General features: G+C 51.2%; 1 protein-coding gene across 1 annotated transcript in view; it reads right to left on the bottom strand.

Annotated features, from left to right (window-relative positions):
• LOC138521159 (uncharacterized) overlaps nt 1-3,269 on the bottom strand; it is a 133,996-nt gene extending 130,727 nt beyond the window's left edge. Inside the window, exon 1 of the mRNA XM_069633744.1 lies at nt 3,019-3,269. Coding sequence (XP_069489845.1) covers nt 3,019-3,042 — 24 coding nt within the window. The 5' untranslated portion in view covers nt 3,043-3,269. The remainder of the gene's footprint in view (nt 1-3,018) is intronic.
• Between the last annotated feature and the right edge of the window lie 12,599 nt (nt 3,270-15,868).

Raw genomic sequence — 15,868 nt, forward strand, 5'->3', positions numbered from 1 at the left:
ATTCGAGCACACCAGCGGGTCACGTAGTTCATTGGTTTGGGAGCACAAGTCAGTATAAGAACGTGTAGTCTGACCCAGCACACGCTCATTGGATTTTTGGTATTTTCCAGCGGAGCTCGCTACGAACGTTCGGGGACTTCCCATGCCGCGTCAAGGAGAACAAGCTCACGACCCGCAGCTAAGTGCATTTCTGGTTCTTTACTAAAGTATATATTGTCTAAGCTGCCATGTACTCTGTAATACCCCAAGGTGCTATGTAATGACAAGTGATATTGTGTACTTGCGCACGTTAGCACAAGCTTTTGATAACTGCTTGAAGCGAATGCAGTGGGGAATACAAAGCTCATGCTAACGCTATTTTGGTGCAACAAGTTGTGGTTAGAGCTCCAAGCTCCACCACAAAGGCTCCCAATAGCTGGTTATGGTATGACTGAGGATTGAATGAGTGGGCGGAGAACTCACCACGAGAACGACCAGTGGATGGGGCGGCAGGATCTGAGGAGCATCTTTCCCTAAAATTCCCATTCCCATCCTTAACCTCTCCCTAAACCTTTTCCTGGTGAACCTACAACCCCCTACCCATCCACTCTACGGACCCTAACCCTCTTTCCCCGTAGCCTGTGTTTCCTATCAGGTCCAGGTGCCAAGACCCTACAGGGAGGCAGGTGTTTGTGCTGCCTCTGCGCCAGACAGGTTTGAAGACGCCTTGACAGTATGGTTGTGTTTAGTTCAGAGTTTGATAGGTGTATGCAGAAGGGTGAGTTTTTAGTAGGTTTAATAGAGGTGGCTAGTGGTAGTACCCTTTACTACCCCCGCTGTTCTGACTGTGGCCTATCGTACATTCTGATGTGCCGCAATTACCACCCGACTGGTTCCTCCAGGGTTGATGTGTTCCCTGTGCCCCGCGATCCATCCGTGCAAGATATTGCTCCCTTACACAGATAAGCTAAGTGAAAGATTGGCTCACTAGCACAGATGGGCTAAGTGAAAGATATGGCTCAATAATACAGATGGGCTGCACCCATGGAGAAACACCTACATTAGAGACAAAGCAATAAATAGAAAACACCTAAATTTGAGACAGCAATAAATGGATAACTAAATAAAATTGGGACACAGCAGTAAATGGAGAACCACCTAAAATTGGAACACAGCAGTGATTGGAAAACTACTAGCTAGCCAGCTAACATGGGTCTCCTGTGCTATGTAAGGAAATAAGAGAATTAGGGCTTTAACTGGAATACAGTAATTGCTGTAATTACAGTTAAATACAGTAAATACGTTGCTAGGAATTCTAAGTTGGATTAAAAAAATGTGTTTTATTGCTTTTTTTGGGGGGAATATTTGCATGCATAGGTTTTGAAAGGTTCCACTACATCTACTGAATGTACATCTGTATTTGCAGTTGTGCATACGCATCTTTAAGCCCCCTTAAGTCCCTACATTTCAATTTTTCTATACCGTTTACTTTTTACGGTTTTGCTACTTTCCTTAAAAATGTAAAAAACGGATGTAAATGCAGTTGATGTAAATGCATAAAGATATAAAGACAAGTCACTGTTCGGAAGTAATGCGTCGGTTGTTGGATAGTACTAATCTCTAGTTTTTTTTTTTTTTCTTTTTTTTTAGAAGAAATTTAGAGCGAGTTACTGCATATATCAGTTTGGTCATCAATAGATATGTTTAAGGCGCTAAGGCGCTGAAAAGGCCAAAGAAGGTCAAAATTAGCAGGCTATAAATTAAAGTCCATAGTAGATTGCAGCAAGTGGCCATTGCTTCCTTGATCGCGCCCTCATTTCCCTCACTGCACTCTTTGTCCCACACTGGAGTTCTGACACTTTCAAGTGGCTCTTCTGCTTCCATTTTGTTCTCAGGCTTCAATACTGGAAGGCAGGAGGATACTCCTGGAACATCACCTAATTGTCTGGGAGTTGCTTTCAGAGAGTTTGAAGCATGGCATTGCTAGACGTTCACTTCAATGCCGCTTAACGGTAGCTCTCATAAGATGATTACACACAATACAATGTCAAAACACACATAACCATAACGATAAGCGGTTAAAGGGGGCCGCCAGGATGTTTTAATGTACCACGTCCTCAATCTGTCATGAGTAAACCATGAATGGATCACCGAATCCTGTTTTTCCTTTGCATATTGAGATTTGTAAAAATGTGTTATACGAACAAAAACTACAGGTACCAGGATGCAAAGAATATAATATCTTTTTAGATCCCTGATAGGTTTAAAATGGCATGATGGGCATGATGAGGATGCGTTCGTGCTGGCAATACTACCATGACATGTTTTGGGGGAAAATGCCTGGGGTTGTTATACCCGATCCCTAGGCTCTGTTCTCAAATTGTCTTTATGACATGCGCGACTGATTCATTATTAAAGTCTTTTTTTCTTAGTAGTCTGGGACTTGTAGCCCTGCGGTTGTAACGTGAAACGCAAAACTTCAAGTTTTGACGGAAACCAACACAAGACTAGCTGCTCAGTTTTGTGACAACATGACAACTCTGTAATACAGAGAACGTGTTGATACCAAGAGAAAAGCCCCCGGTCCTTATTTAAAAGTGTCACACCTGCCCCAAGCACATTTAAAACGATTTTAAGGCAAATAAGAGACCTTGGAACTGATTTACAAATAATGTTTTTCAATGGGAAACCCCCACTGAAAAACTTTGTAAATCAGGTCCCTGATGTTCTAGTCCCTCATTAAGGACATTCCTATAAAAGCAAAAAGCAATTTACGCTAGCGTTTTCATTAAAACAAAATACCATTCAGTTTTCATAAGATTGCTATATACTTGCCTTAATTTTGGCTAATTTAGACAAGTAAATAAACAACATCAAGATTTCTGAAGGAGGCATATTTTAAAATTAGCACGCACGTTCAAACACAGCCGTAAACGTGTTGTCAGAAATGAGTTAGTTACTACAATATTGTGCCGTTTACCATTGCATATAATATATTGGTAATCAAACATAGAAACATCCTTCCAAGTCATTGCTCACCTCATCTGAATACGGGTGGAACATTTCCCGTTAATGATTCTGGATGTATTCTCTCGAATTAATTCCTGAGATATCCCCGACCAAAGTTCTAATTTTGTCTAATAACCAGTAGAAAGATGATTTCAAGACGTGAGGCGAGCAGCTTCCGACCTGTGTACACTGTGCGGCAAGCCAGCATACCTATTTAATACAGTTGTGCAGAACAGGAGACACTAGTCTCCTGGGCAGACTCGGAGATTGTACAAATGCGTGTAACATAGAAAGGAGGGGTTACTGGGCACACGGATCAAACTGAGCATGCGTAGTCGGTTCCACCGCGCTAATACTGAAAGCTCGGAGCTCCTTCAAAGATTGTCTACTTTTTTGGGCTCAAAAGCAACACCTTAGAAAGACAACTCATGTAGCCAATTATTACCCCCATCAAACTCCAGCATAGTGATGGCGAAACAAACAGATACACAGTTGTCTCCTTATGAACAGAACAGAGAGGGAAAACTAGATTAATTCCAACATAGTTAATGTTGGGGGTCTCTGGGTGCCCCCACGCGTGCCCGTGAGCCCCTCCACCCACAGACTCAGACCAGACACGTCTGTGTGCTTCGGGCTCCCCGGTCGCTCTGACGCGGCCGGGAACGCCCCGTTTATTTAAGACGCACGCGGCGACGTGCAACGTCACGTCGCCGCGTGCGCGTCTCCCTCACGGGGCAACGCCACACTCCTCCTTTTTCCGGGAGGAACAACAACAACAGACACTTCCAAAAATTGCACTGCACACAACATAACAACTACAAACTCAGAGCCCATGCCCCTTTAATGTCAGCCTCCCGATTCCCCTTACTCCGGAACACAGTCAATCGACCCTAGCACATAGTCTCCGAGATAGGCAGGTCTCCCTCGCCCAGCCCTCTGGGGGTACCTCCCGCCTACCTCAGCCGCAGGAGTCCCAGCTGCTCCAGTGCCTCGTTCTGGCGACCCCACGAGTTCCCCCCGGGGGGTATCTTCATCCGGGAGGACAGTCTCATCCGGGTCAGGCGGGAGCTCAGCTCGAGAGTCCCCCAGTTTCTTAAAGAAGCTCACATTCCGAGTGACAGCCGACTTCCCGTCCGAGGCCGTTACCATCGATCCCTTTACCGCCACCACGTCCAGCGGCTCCGGTTCATATGGGAGCGAGAGTTTTCCGTGGGGATGCCGATTCCTGATCAGCACTTCGTCGCCAGGTTCCAGCCGCTGCGGACGAAGACCCCGCCGTATGTTCTCTTGATGTGTCCTTGCCTGTCGCTCCGCTTCCACCCGTTGGTCATCTATTACGCCGGGTTCCTTTTCATGTACCTCCGGGAGGAGACCTCGGGGGCACCTTCGGAACAGGACTTCAGCCGGGGCCACCCCCGTTGAGGCGTGTGGGGTGGTGCGGTACACTCTCAAGAACTGGTATAGCGCCCGCTGGAGGGGCTGGCCCTGTCCCTGGGCTATCCGGAATGTTTTGTTCAATGTCCTCATCAGCCTCTCCGCGTCCCCGTTCGCACGGGGCCACAGCGGGGACACCTTCCGGTGCGCCACTCCACAGCTCTCCAGAAATTCCGAGAACCTAGCGCTCTGGAATGGGGACCCATTATCCGAGCACAGAGTCACGGGAAACCCATGGGTGGCAAAGATTTTCTCCACAGCGCCCACCACGTGCTCAAATGCCACCGACTCGACAAATTCCACCTCAGGGTATCGGGAGTATTCATCCACAATGGCCAGGAAGTGAGTGCCTACGGCCGTGGATCCGAAGTCCGCATGTACGACCTCCCACGGCCGGGTCCCTCGTGGCATTACTTCGATTTCAGGCTCCCGCTGGACTGGGGAGGCCGCCTGGCACCACACACAGGCCGCTACGAAGTCGTCCACTTTTTTCTCTAGCTCGGGAAACCACACCTTCAGCCTCAGTCTCGCCTTCGTCTTGGCGGCCCCTTGGTGTCCCTGGTGTGCCAGGTTGATGACTTCATGGATCTTGGAGCCCGGCACCACCAGGCGATCGCCCCGCAGCAGCAGGCCCGACTCCGTGAAGGACAGTTCGTCCTTTACCTTCCAGAGTTGCTCGAGGGTCACTTTAGCTTCTTGAGTGCGCCCTGCCACCAATTCCAGCACGGACTTCCAGGACCCCGACCGCATCGAGCTCCTCAAGATGCGGAAACACTCGTCGTTGGCCGCCGCACTCTCCAGTTCGGGTAGCGGCATTGCGTTGGGGGTGGCACCCTCTACCACCATCCTGACGTGGTCATCGGCTTCCTCAGCACACGAGTCTTGTGCGGGTCCTCCACCGCCCACCGGGTGCCTGGACAGGTAGTCAGCCGCATTGTTGGTACCCGGCCGGTAGATCAGGGTGACGCTATACTCCAGAAGGGCCAACATCCACCTCTCGATTCTGGCTGGTGGTTTTGAAGATGATCCGGCCATGATCGGAAGCAGCGGCTTGTGGTCCGTTACCACTGTCATGGGTCTCCCCAGTACATAAAGCCGAAAATGCCGACAGCCCCACAAGACAGCCAGGGCCTCGCGTTCGATCTGCGAGTATCTCTGTTCGGTCTCGGAGAGGGCTTTGCTGGCATATGCCACTGGCCTTATCCCCCCATCTCTGCCCACTTGGGTGAGCACAGCACCGAGGCCAAACGGGCTGGCGTCCACCACGATCTCGGGCTCCAGGGCGGGGTCAAAAAAAGCCACGGTATCATCTGCTGTCAGGGCGCCTTTGATGTCCTCGAACGCCGACTGTTCCAACGGGCCCCACTGCCAGGTGGTATCCTTTTTCGTCAGGGCCCTCAGAGGCTCCGACCTCGAGGCGAGATTCCTGATGAAGCGCCCACAGTATGTTACCATTCCCAGGAAGCTCCGCACATCTGACGCCGACTCAGGGGGGCGCGCGGTCCTGATGTCCTGGACCTTCCTGGGGTCCGGAGATACACCGCCCTCCTTGAAGATGAAACCAAAGAACTCAATGGTCGGGCGGAGGAACTCGCACTTGTCCTTGTGGAGGGTGAGCCCCAGCGACTGCAGCCTCTCGAGGGTCTTGGCCAGACGTTTCAGATGTTCCAGTTCCGTCCTGGCAAAGACCAGAATGTCGTCGCTAATGTTTAGGACGCCCTCCAGGTCTGCGAGAGCGCCTCGGATCAAGTTCTGAAATACCTCGGCTGCTGACGACACTCCGAAACTCAGCCGCTTGTATCGGTAGAGCCCCCTGTGGGTAGTGAAGGTTGTAATATATCGGGACTCTGGGTGGAGGACAACTTGGTGGTATCCAGCCCGTAAGTCCAACTTAGAGAAGAACCGGGCCCCCTGCACTTCAGCAATGATGTCATCGATTGTCGGGGTCAGGTGTCGTTCTCTCCTGATGGCCTTGTTGGGCAGCCTCATGTCCACACAGATCCGGACGGAGTCCGGCTGTTTTGGTTTCCTCGCCACTACGATAGGGGATACCCATGGTGTGGGGCCCTCCACCTTTTCGATTATATCCAGGTTCACCAGGTTGTCTAGTTCCCTGTCCACCTGGTCCCTTAGATGAAACGGGATCCGCCTGTGTTTCAGAGCCACGGGCTGCACCGACTCATCAATGTGGAGCCTCACGGGGTCACCCTTCATTCTCCCAATCCCTTTAAAGATGTCAGCATATTTGTCCAGCAGATCGTTGATGTCCTCTAAGTAGACTGAGTACGCGAAGCTCACTATGCCAAGAGCCTCCGCTGCCGCACAACTCAACAGGGTGTTGCTGCTCACCGGAGTCACGTAGAAGCGGGCCTTGATCTTCGACCCGTCATGCTCCACCTTGGCGACAAACGCACCGTCCAGTGGCAGGGGCTCCCGCCCACCAAATGCAAAAATGCGGGCTCTCGGCGTCGCCAGCCTCGGGGGTGGGTTGAGCGCGGCATAATGTCCTCTCGCCATTACGTTGACTGAGGCCCCCGTGTCGACCAGCACCGGGACCGGCGAGCAGTTCACCTCCACGACGCATCTCGGCTGTCTCCTGCTCCTCCCCTTGAGGACTTCCATGCTGGAGACGAAGAAGATATTCTCCTCATCCTCTTCCTCCGCTTCTTCCGCCGGCGTCTCCTCTCCCGCCTGTTCCACCTGAGCTACATTGGGCGGGCGGTTTTGGCGAGGGGTCCACAGACGGGGTTGTCCCCTCGGAATCAGTACAGGCAGGGTCGCCCTGCACACCCTCGAGAAGTGGTCGGGCACCCCACAGCGTCCGCAGATCTTTCCTATTGCCATGCACTCAGACGAGTGGGGGAGGTCATAGCCGCACTTCTGGCATGACTCCACTGGCTTACCAGCTCTGTCTCTGGGAGCCCCACCGGGCCTTCGCACCCCTCTGCCGCCTCGCCAGACAGCGCACACCTCTTCCGGCCTCGCTGCGCGGGATCCGGCCTCCATCTTGTTGGCACGGGCCTCCGCCACCTCATGGCACCGCCCGAGCTCCAGGATTCTGGGCAGGGTGAGTCCGGGCTCTCTCAGGACCTGTCGCCTCAGCTTGCCAGATGAACATGCCTGGATTAGCATGGTCCTCATCATATCCTCCGCATCCCCCCACGCACACCCTTGGGATAGGCGGCGCAGGCGGCCATAGAAGGTGTCGAGCGTTTCATCCTCCTTTTGTCTGGCCGAGAGCATGACGAACCTCTCATAGTCCACGTTGGCAAGGGGAATGAAATGCGCGAGGAGGGCGGCTTTGGCTTGGTCATAGGAGTTGTCCACCGGAGTTAACGACTCAAATATCTCCTGTACAGCTGCTCCGGCCGAATACAGTATCGTAGCCACCTTGCTGTCATTGTCCGTGACCTGGGCGGCCCGAAAGTACATGTCCAGCCGTCCAATCCATCTTCTCCATCGGGGGCCCAGGCTGGACGGAGGACCCGTAGCGTCAAACTCCGGAATGGGCTGCAAGGCCGCTTGCGCCCTGGCTTGGGCCATGGCCAGGGGTGGTGGTTGGTTCGGGGGAAGAGCGGCACCAACCGTGGGTGTAGGCAGCCCAGACGTCGCAGGATGTGGGGTTGGCTGTGGGGGATTCTGTTGAAACAAATCTGCCAGGCTTTCGTCCTGCGAATCCTCCGAGGCCGTGGCAGTCGCACCCTCCAGGGCGCCAAAATCACTCATGGGCCCAAGCGCACAGGCACCCTCGTTCTAGTCCTGAGGGCCGCAACTTGCACCTCTCCCCACACTGCCACCACCCTCGTGATGATGAAAGGGTTAAAGGAGCTACCTTGAGGCGTCTCGTTCCAACGTGGATCTCAGGAGCGGGCATGCCATCACCCACGTGATGATGAAGGGGTTGAAGAGGGTCCTTGAACCAAATGTTCCAAAAATTGAGCTTCAAAAATGGAGTGGGCTGAGAAGGCCCAGCCACCTCAGTCCATCTTCCAGCTACCACACGACGTTACAGACTGAAAATTGGCCAAAACATCAAAATTCAGGCATGGGCCTGCGGGTTAGGCTGCCCGCAGTCAGCAAATCCAAAAATTGGGCTTGGATGGCCTTCCGACTCCAAACCGGAGCTTTCGGAAGTTCCTCAGCCACGTGCGCAAGATGGCCGCCAGCCGCGTGTATGGTCCGCGGCCACAGCGTGAGACGAAACATCCGCGGATGTTTCGTCGTCGGAGAAAAATTATCCGGGATCGCTCTCACCGCCGGGCCCGGGCATCCAACACTCGTCGCCACTGTTGGGGGTCTCTGGGTGCCCCCACGCGTGCCCGTGAGCCCCTTCACCCACAGACTCAGACCAGACACGTCTGTGTGCTTCGGGCTCCCCAGTCGCTCTGACGCGGCCGGGAACGCCCCGTTTATTTAAGACGCACGCGGCGACGTGCAACGTCACGTCGCCGCGTGCGCGTCTCCCTCACGGGGCAACGCCACAGTTAACATCCATATGTTTGATTTCTACTCTAATTGTTCCTTCAGAATACAGATTTTCAACACATTCGTTATAGAAAGTAATGATTCTATTAAAGACTCCAAGGCGAAGGATTATGCTCAAATCTACTCTTTACTTCTGGAGCAGCCAACAATTATTCTCTTTTAACAAACAACAAACTGACAAATGAACTACAATGTCCATGAAACATATGCAAATTTGTAGTTTGTGTTCCATAGGTTAACACACCATGTGATATCACAGTCCAATCACGTACCAAAGTCCACAATAAGACGTTCTCAACTTCCTTCTTCCTCCTCTTTCTGAAGTTGGTCTACAACTGAGCTGTGCATCCCAACCAGTAAACGCCTGAAACTCACTCTTCACTATCGATCACTCCTCATGAAGCCACAGGCTAGCCTCTGTTCCTGTCGAAACATATATAACAGTAACGAAACAAGCCTCTGTTCCTGTCGAAACATATATAACAGTAATGAAACAACTCTCCCAGGCCGGGTGGGCAATCGCATATATAACAGACATCTTCCTTAGCATAAACAGTACATCGAAGAACATCAAGTTACCAGTCATACTATTTAGCGATTGAACAGGTGGAATAATCCTTTGCCTCAGAGTCTTTAATAGAATAATTACTTTGTATAACAAATGTTTTGAAAATCTGCATTCTATGTCAAGACTCGGAGGTTCTGATTATGCTTGTTTAAAGCTTACTTACCACCAACGACCCACCTGATCTACTGGTCTAAAATAAAAAATTAATTTCGTTTATCCAGTCTAATGCTTTCAAAATGTCCTCCAGGCAAGCTCCCAGTTTAAAGGCTGTGGATGCCATGGCCACTCTAGTCGAGTAAGCGTCAAACTGACCCACATCAATGCCCGCCTGGCTCGTATACCATTTTATCCATTTTGCTAACGTGGCCGACGCCAACGCCTTGAAAGGCTTCTTCACCGCTATCAGCAGTTGAGATTCTCCAGTGGGTCTGAACTATTCTGCCATGGTCTTGTATGCCTTCAAGCATCTGACCGGACACACCATGGGTCGGTCCGGAAAAGCTGCACAATCTACCATCCTAATATCTGTCTTAGTCCTCTTTTCTATGTAAAAAGGTAACCCCTGTGGGTGAAAAAGTTTTTCTGACCACCTCTAAAGCCTTCACCTGTGAAACCCTCTTACAGGAAATTAAACACAAGAAAGTTGTCAATTTCACCCAAAGTGCCTTTTCTAGATAGTTCTTCGTTGTCTGGCCATGACTCGAACATTCTCAGTACCACACTCACATCCCAGAGGTGAGAATATTTCAGAGTCAGCAGTCTCATACACTTAACCCCTTTCAGTAACCTACAAATCAAGGGGTGTTCTCCCACAGGTTTTCCCTCGACATAGTCGTGACCGGCCAATCTGTAAGTGTTACTCGTTCTATACGCCTTGGCCTGAGCCCCTTGACTGGCCAAAAAAATTAACCACGTAAATTACATCAGTTTCAAATAGGATGTACTTCTCTCTCCATGCACTAATGACTCCACTTAAGCCATGCGACTCTGTAAGCTTTCCCAGTCCCTACGGCTCAGGATTCTCTGATGAATTCCTGAGCTGCTCCCGAAAGGCCCAGCCTGGCCCAGCATCTGCTGAAATCGCCCAGGCTATCAGGTTCAGATTCCCTGTCTGAACCAACGGGTGACGTTCCCCTGACGGGTCCAGCATGATGTCCTGTCTGTGCGAAAGCAAGATTGGAGTATCGTAAGTAATTTCCAGGAGGTCTGGAAACCAAGCCTGACCTCTCCAATCGGGGGTCACTAGAATCACTCTCGCTTCCTGTCTTCTGACTTGCACTAGTGCGCTAGTGTTCGTGCTATCATGGCGAATGGCGGGAACGCGTATTCTGTCGCTGGTCCCCAGACCTGGAGAAAAGCGTCTGTCGCTACTGCTTCTGGGTCTGCTCTCCAGCTGAAAAACATGGACAGTTTCCTGTTTAGTCTCAAAGAGAATAGGTCCGTCTGACATGGACCTCTCCGCCTCATGATCTTCTGGAAAACAGACTCCTCCAGCTGCCAATCGCTGGAGTCCCTCAAATGCCTCGAGGTCTAGTCCGCTATCTGGTTCTGTTCTCCCGGCAGAAGGCTCTGCCATTACGCTGACTTCTCTCTGTAGGCATAAACATAACTCTCAACCATTTATGTCGCAAAGGCGGGTGAAAACGCCCGATTTTATTTTTGGCAGGTGAGAGGCCCATTGAAACGAATGAGCGTGCAGGAGGCTTGGCGGGTGAGAATGTTGTTCATAAGGCGGGTGACACCTGCCAAAAGCGTGTGAGTTAAGAGCTATGGATGAATGCCAAAAGTCCTTGGCTATCTCTGCCAGCATTCTGGATCTCGTCCCCCCAGTCGGTTGAAATACCTTACTGCAGAGACATTGTCCATCTTGAGCAGCATCTCGCCCCTTACCGAGTCCAACAGCGAACTGCGAAGGAATTTGAGGCAATTGATGTGGAGGGCTAGTTCCTCCTCCGACCACCTCCCCCGGTCGACTGATCGCCGCACCTGGCTCCTCAGCCCTAGTGTCTGGCGTCCGATTTTATCACAAGGTCCGGGGAGGAGACAAATATCCCCCTGCCATTTTAAGCTTCCATGTGGTGATACCACCACTCTAATTCTATCCTCGCTTCCTGTGAGATAGGGACATTCTGTTTGTATGATAGTTCCTGTCTGATATGTTCAATCTTTAAAAGTTGCAATGCCGGTAGGGCAGGGAATCTGGGAAAATTACTTGACTCGAGAATGACAGTCGGCCTACCAGCCTGGCTATCTCCCTCAAGGAAATCACTTCCCTTGCCATCATGTTCTTTATCTCCTTTTTGATAGAGTTCACCTTCTCTAACAGTAAGCTGAGTGTACCCAGTTGCCATATTTCCGTGATCGGGCGAACAACATCCATTCATTTGTCCTGCCTGACCTCCATTACTAATCAATGCCTTTCTTGATGTCCTTGCTGTACCTTCCCATAAAGTTCAGCATGAAGTCATCAATTTCGGGTGTCTCGGCTACCCCGTCCAGAACTCTGGGCCTGGGGCATTCTGCCCTCATCTTACTCCTGGCCTCTCTACTCAGAGGGGCTCTGAGCCTCCTTTTTAGGTAGGCTGTAATGTTTTGTGGAGGGTCCCTTTCTGATGATCTTGGGTGTACTAAGGCATCTGGGTCGAATTCGTCTCCCTGAGGCTCCTCGGCTGTAGTTTTGCCTTTCTTGCGCCTGGCCCCTCTGTCGTCACTCGATGAAGAGGCCTCTGACTCTTGCAAGCTCTCATTGTTTGATTCCTTGCTGCTCATGCAGTCCTCCTCAGAGGTCTCCTCTGAGCTAACTTGCTCATATCTGGCCCTTGACCTTGCCTTTCTTTTGCCACCTTTGCTCTTATGTGGTGAACCCGGGGGGTCTGGGCGCTACGTACCCTGCAGGTCTTTTTCTTTCTTCCCTCTTTGCCTCTGCAAGCTTCTCTCCTCAATTCTGCCATGCCCTGAGAGAAAGCTACAAGGTCTTCCATAATGCCCCTCTCTTTGTGCATGGAGCCACTACCAGGACTCAGGACTTTTTGTACTGCCTGGCTCATTCTGATAACACTCAGATGTGGGCCTTCAAAGTCATCTTTGGAGTATATACTCATGTGCCGGGTTCCGTACTCTATGCAGTTTGCCTGGAATGCCCCTGTCAATTTTGCCCTTTTTATTTGTAGCTAGGCAGGTCTATTTCAGCTCCAACAGTATTGCCTGGGACTGTGCCCGTCAAACATAAGGAGCCTCTCCTCCTCTCGGTGGGCCTCTTGTATGTTTTCTGGCAGCTTTTGGCAGTTGATTGGCAGTTTAGCAGTTTTTGTTGGGATTGTGCCCATCTGTGCACCTCCTGCTTTGCGCAGTCAACTTTCCCTGTGCCTGCGGTGCGCTTCCGCCACATGTAGATGGCGTTCTGTAACGCTGCTCAAGTCCAGCAGCTGGCATGCAGAAACGCCATTCGAGTCCTCTGCTTGTTCTTTTAAATATCAGAGTCATTCTCTGTCCTAAATCCTCCAGCCGGTACCTGTTAACGTTTTCTGCCTACACAGAAGTTTCACTGCGGCGCCGGAACCTCTGGCAGTCCCGTCGCGCACTTCCGAGTGGCACTGTTTGGCAGTCCCGTCGCACACTTCTGTGTGGCACTGCCTCTTAGCGAGGCTCTCGATGGCAGAGTTGCCATGCCGTTGTGTCCCTACCTGCGGCAGGGACTGAGTCTTGACATAGAATCTTTCTTGTTTTCTCATTACCTTCACGTCCTTTCACGTCCCTCTTCTTCGTCCCAGTACTTACTTTTTGTAAGTGCGCATAGCGCTCTAGATCTCCAGTGCTGGGCGGCTGTGTTAGTAGGCACTGCACACATACACTCATACACTCAAGCAAGCAGCGATCCGCATGGTGATGCGGGAGAGGCATCTCCGTATTACATAAAAGATGACAGCCCCAGCGCACAAACGGGACCGCCTGCAGAGGTCAAACCAGGCGAGTGGTCTCAGTTATTAGCAGCAGCACTGCCTGCTCATTGTTGAAATGTGCCTGATTTCCAGAGTGGATGATGCATCACTAGAGTGATCTGGGGGCTATCTGTTCTTAGAACCCTAAGCGAGGTTCCCAGCATTATTCAATGGGATAGGTAAACTGAAAGGGTGCAAAATACAGCTGCACATTGTTAAAACGGATTTCTGAACTCTGTCCTGCAGGCGCAGAGGTTCAGAAGGCCAGCCTAGTTTCTTGGAACAGGGTAACCTCTGGACAAGCCTGACCAATCAAGGTAGCGATCGCGGCGGTCAAGACTAGGTCTCAGAAGGGGTGAGGGTGACTGAAAGCCCGCAATGAGCACACAAAGCAAGGACACTTACAAATGACTCCAAACAGGTGTTATTTACATTTATTACAAGGCCTTTGTAACATTGACCGTAGCGAGAAATCACAATAAAACTCCAGTAAAACAACACATACCAAACCAATACAATATATATACAAATACAAACGAGCCTAACGAGTTAGACGCACAAAATGTGTAGACCACATAGATGGGGAGAAAAACAGGCAGTGCGAATAATAATTAGAACCAGTCCGCCTTCAGAGGCACCTAACTAAAAGGAAGTCCAAGCCAAGTCCTACAAAGAGTGGAGCCTTGTGCTCAAAAGTACCTGCACACGCACGGGCAAATAGGGGAGTCTCTTCGAGGGAATCAGGCAGTTTAGTTTGGTGAACAAATGAAGATGAACAGAGCTCCGCGACTCAAGCGCAGCCTCCACTGTGGGCAGAAGCAGGGCGCGAGTACGGAAAGGCGTGCTGTTTGACACAGCGGGGAAAAGCTATGGGCTCCTGCAGGAGGGCAACCAGTTCCTAGCTATGCTACTCACCGGTCCCCGATGCAAGCAGACCCAGGCTTCTCCGCGTCCGTTTCAGTGCTGGCAGGTTCAGATAGGAGCAGGGGACATCTCGTCGTCGTGTAGATTCCGCAGCAGCAGAAGTTGAGTTGAGGACGTCCCAAACGCAGTGAACCTGCGCAATTTGTTACCACAGCAGGACAACGGAGCGGCCGTGTGTATTTCAGCCCAATGTACACTACTCACTTCAGACCTGGGAATGCCAAGTGTACGAATCGTGTGAGAGTGACCAGGACTCGTAATACAACACAACCTGACGGCGGTTACAGAGCAAGGCTCCTGGGTAGGCTGGTCAGTCTGCTGGATGGCCCAGAGACACTTCCGAAGGCTTACGTGCAGGAGATGGTGAAGATGCCGAGAATAGTTGTTCCCACTATTCCAAGGGTCGAAGTACCAGTACAGGCCTTCTCGTTCGATCAGAGGCAGAAAGGGTTTCACAAAGCGACAGCAGCGCATAGGAGCAGTCCTTCAGCGAGTCACCAGCGATTCCTCGGTTCAGCCTCGTGGTTGCAGGATACCTGGCTCCTGTATTCCCTTGTTCGCGAGAACTCAGGAGATTGACATGGTAGTGGCGTTTCCAGCCCCCTCTTATCTACGGTTCCCTTCGCGCCAAACGGAGGGGACCCAATGGGAGAACCGCTCATAAAACACTCACCCCATCTGTGGACCTTATCACGGACCACGGGGGTCCCAGGCATTCACACCACCCTAGACTCTCTGGCGCCCAGGATGTGTATTGGGACCAGGCATCCCAGCCCCCATCCTGGAGGCACACACAAGGCCTGTAGAAGCCCGCAAAAGCATCTGCGTTTCGCAGGAAAGTACATGCCCAAATAAGGAAGGCCCCGGGTCGGCTCGACCTGGGGGAGGTGAAGGGGGCAAGACGGTCAGCGGACAGGACAAAAAGCCTCATGGTGTGGCCATTTTGGGAGCCAGGCCACCATTTTGGGCTAAGTGCTTAAAACGCACTTAAAACACCAAAAGATGCTCAAAAACACAAGAAACGATCGCTGCCACCAATCCCGTCCGTCATTCACTTGCACCGTTCATTTACAATCCAAAGAGAGTATCTAGGGCCTGTAGAAGACTGGAGACCCAAGAGAGCAGTAACTTAGCTTACAGTGCCCTCTTGTGCCATGTTGCGCGAAAGCTGCAACATGATAAAGAAACTACGGAAAACAACGTTTCCCGGTACTGACTGTCTTAAGGGCATGTCAGTTTCCCCGTAAGAATGGAGCGAAAGCCCAGAGGAGTGCGACAGAAGGCTGCACTTCTCTGGCAAAGTCTAGATCATGGTGAAAACAACAGCAAAAAGTTTAGGGGTTGCCACATGGAAGGAAAATTACCCACAGTTAAGAAATCTTTCCTTACACTCGCCCCTCCCAAACTCTGGACAGGGAGAACTAATCCATCCCTGGATGAGTCTCGTGTTCAGGTCGGTTAAACATTCTGGGCAACCCATCAGCATTGCTATGTTGGACACCTGGCCTATGCTCAATAGTGAAGTCGAAGC

Source organism: Ambystoma mexicanum, chromosome 13 (assembly GCF_040938575.1).
Source record: "Ambystoma mexicanum isolate Mex_15411 chromosome 13, UKY_AmexF1_1, whole genome shotgun sequence".
In the NCBI taxonomy this organism is placed as follows: domain Eukaryota; kingdom Metazoa; phylum Chordata; class Amphibia; order Caudata; family Ambystomatidae; genus Ambystoma; species Ambystoma mexicanum.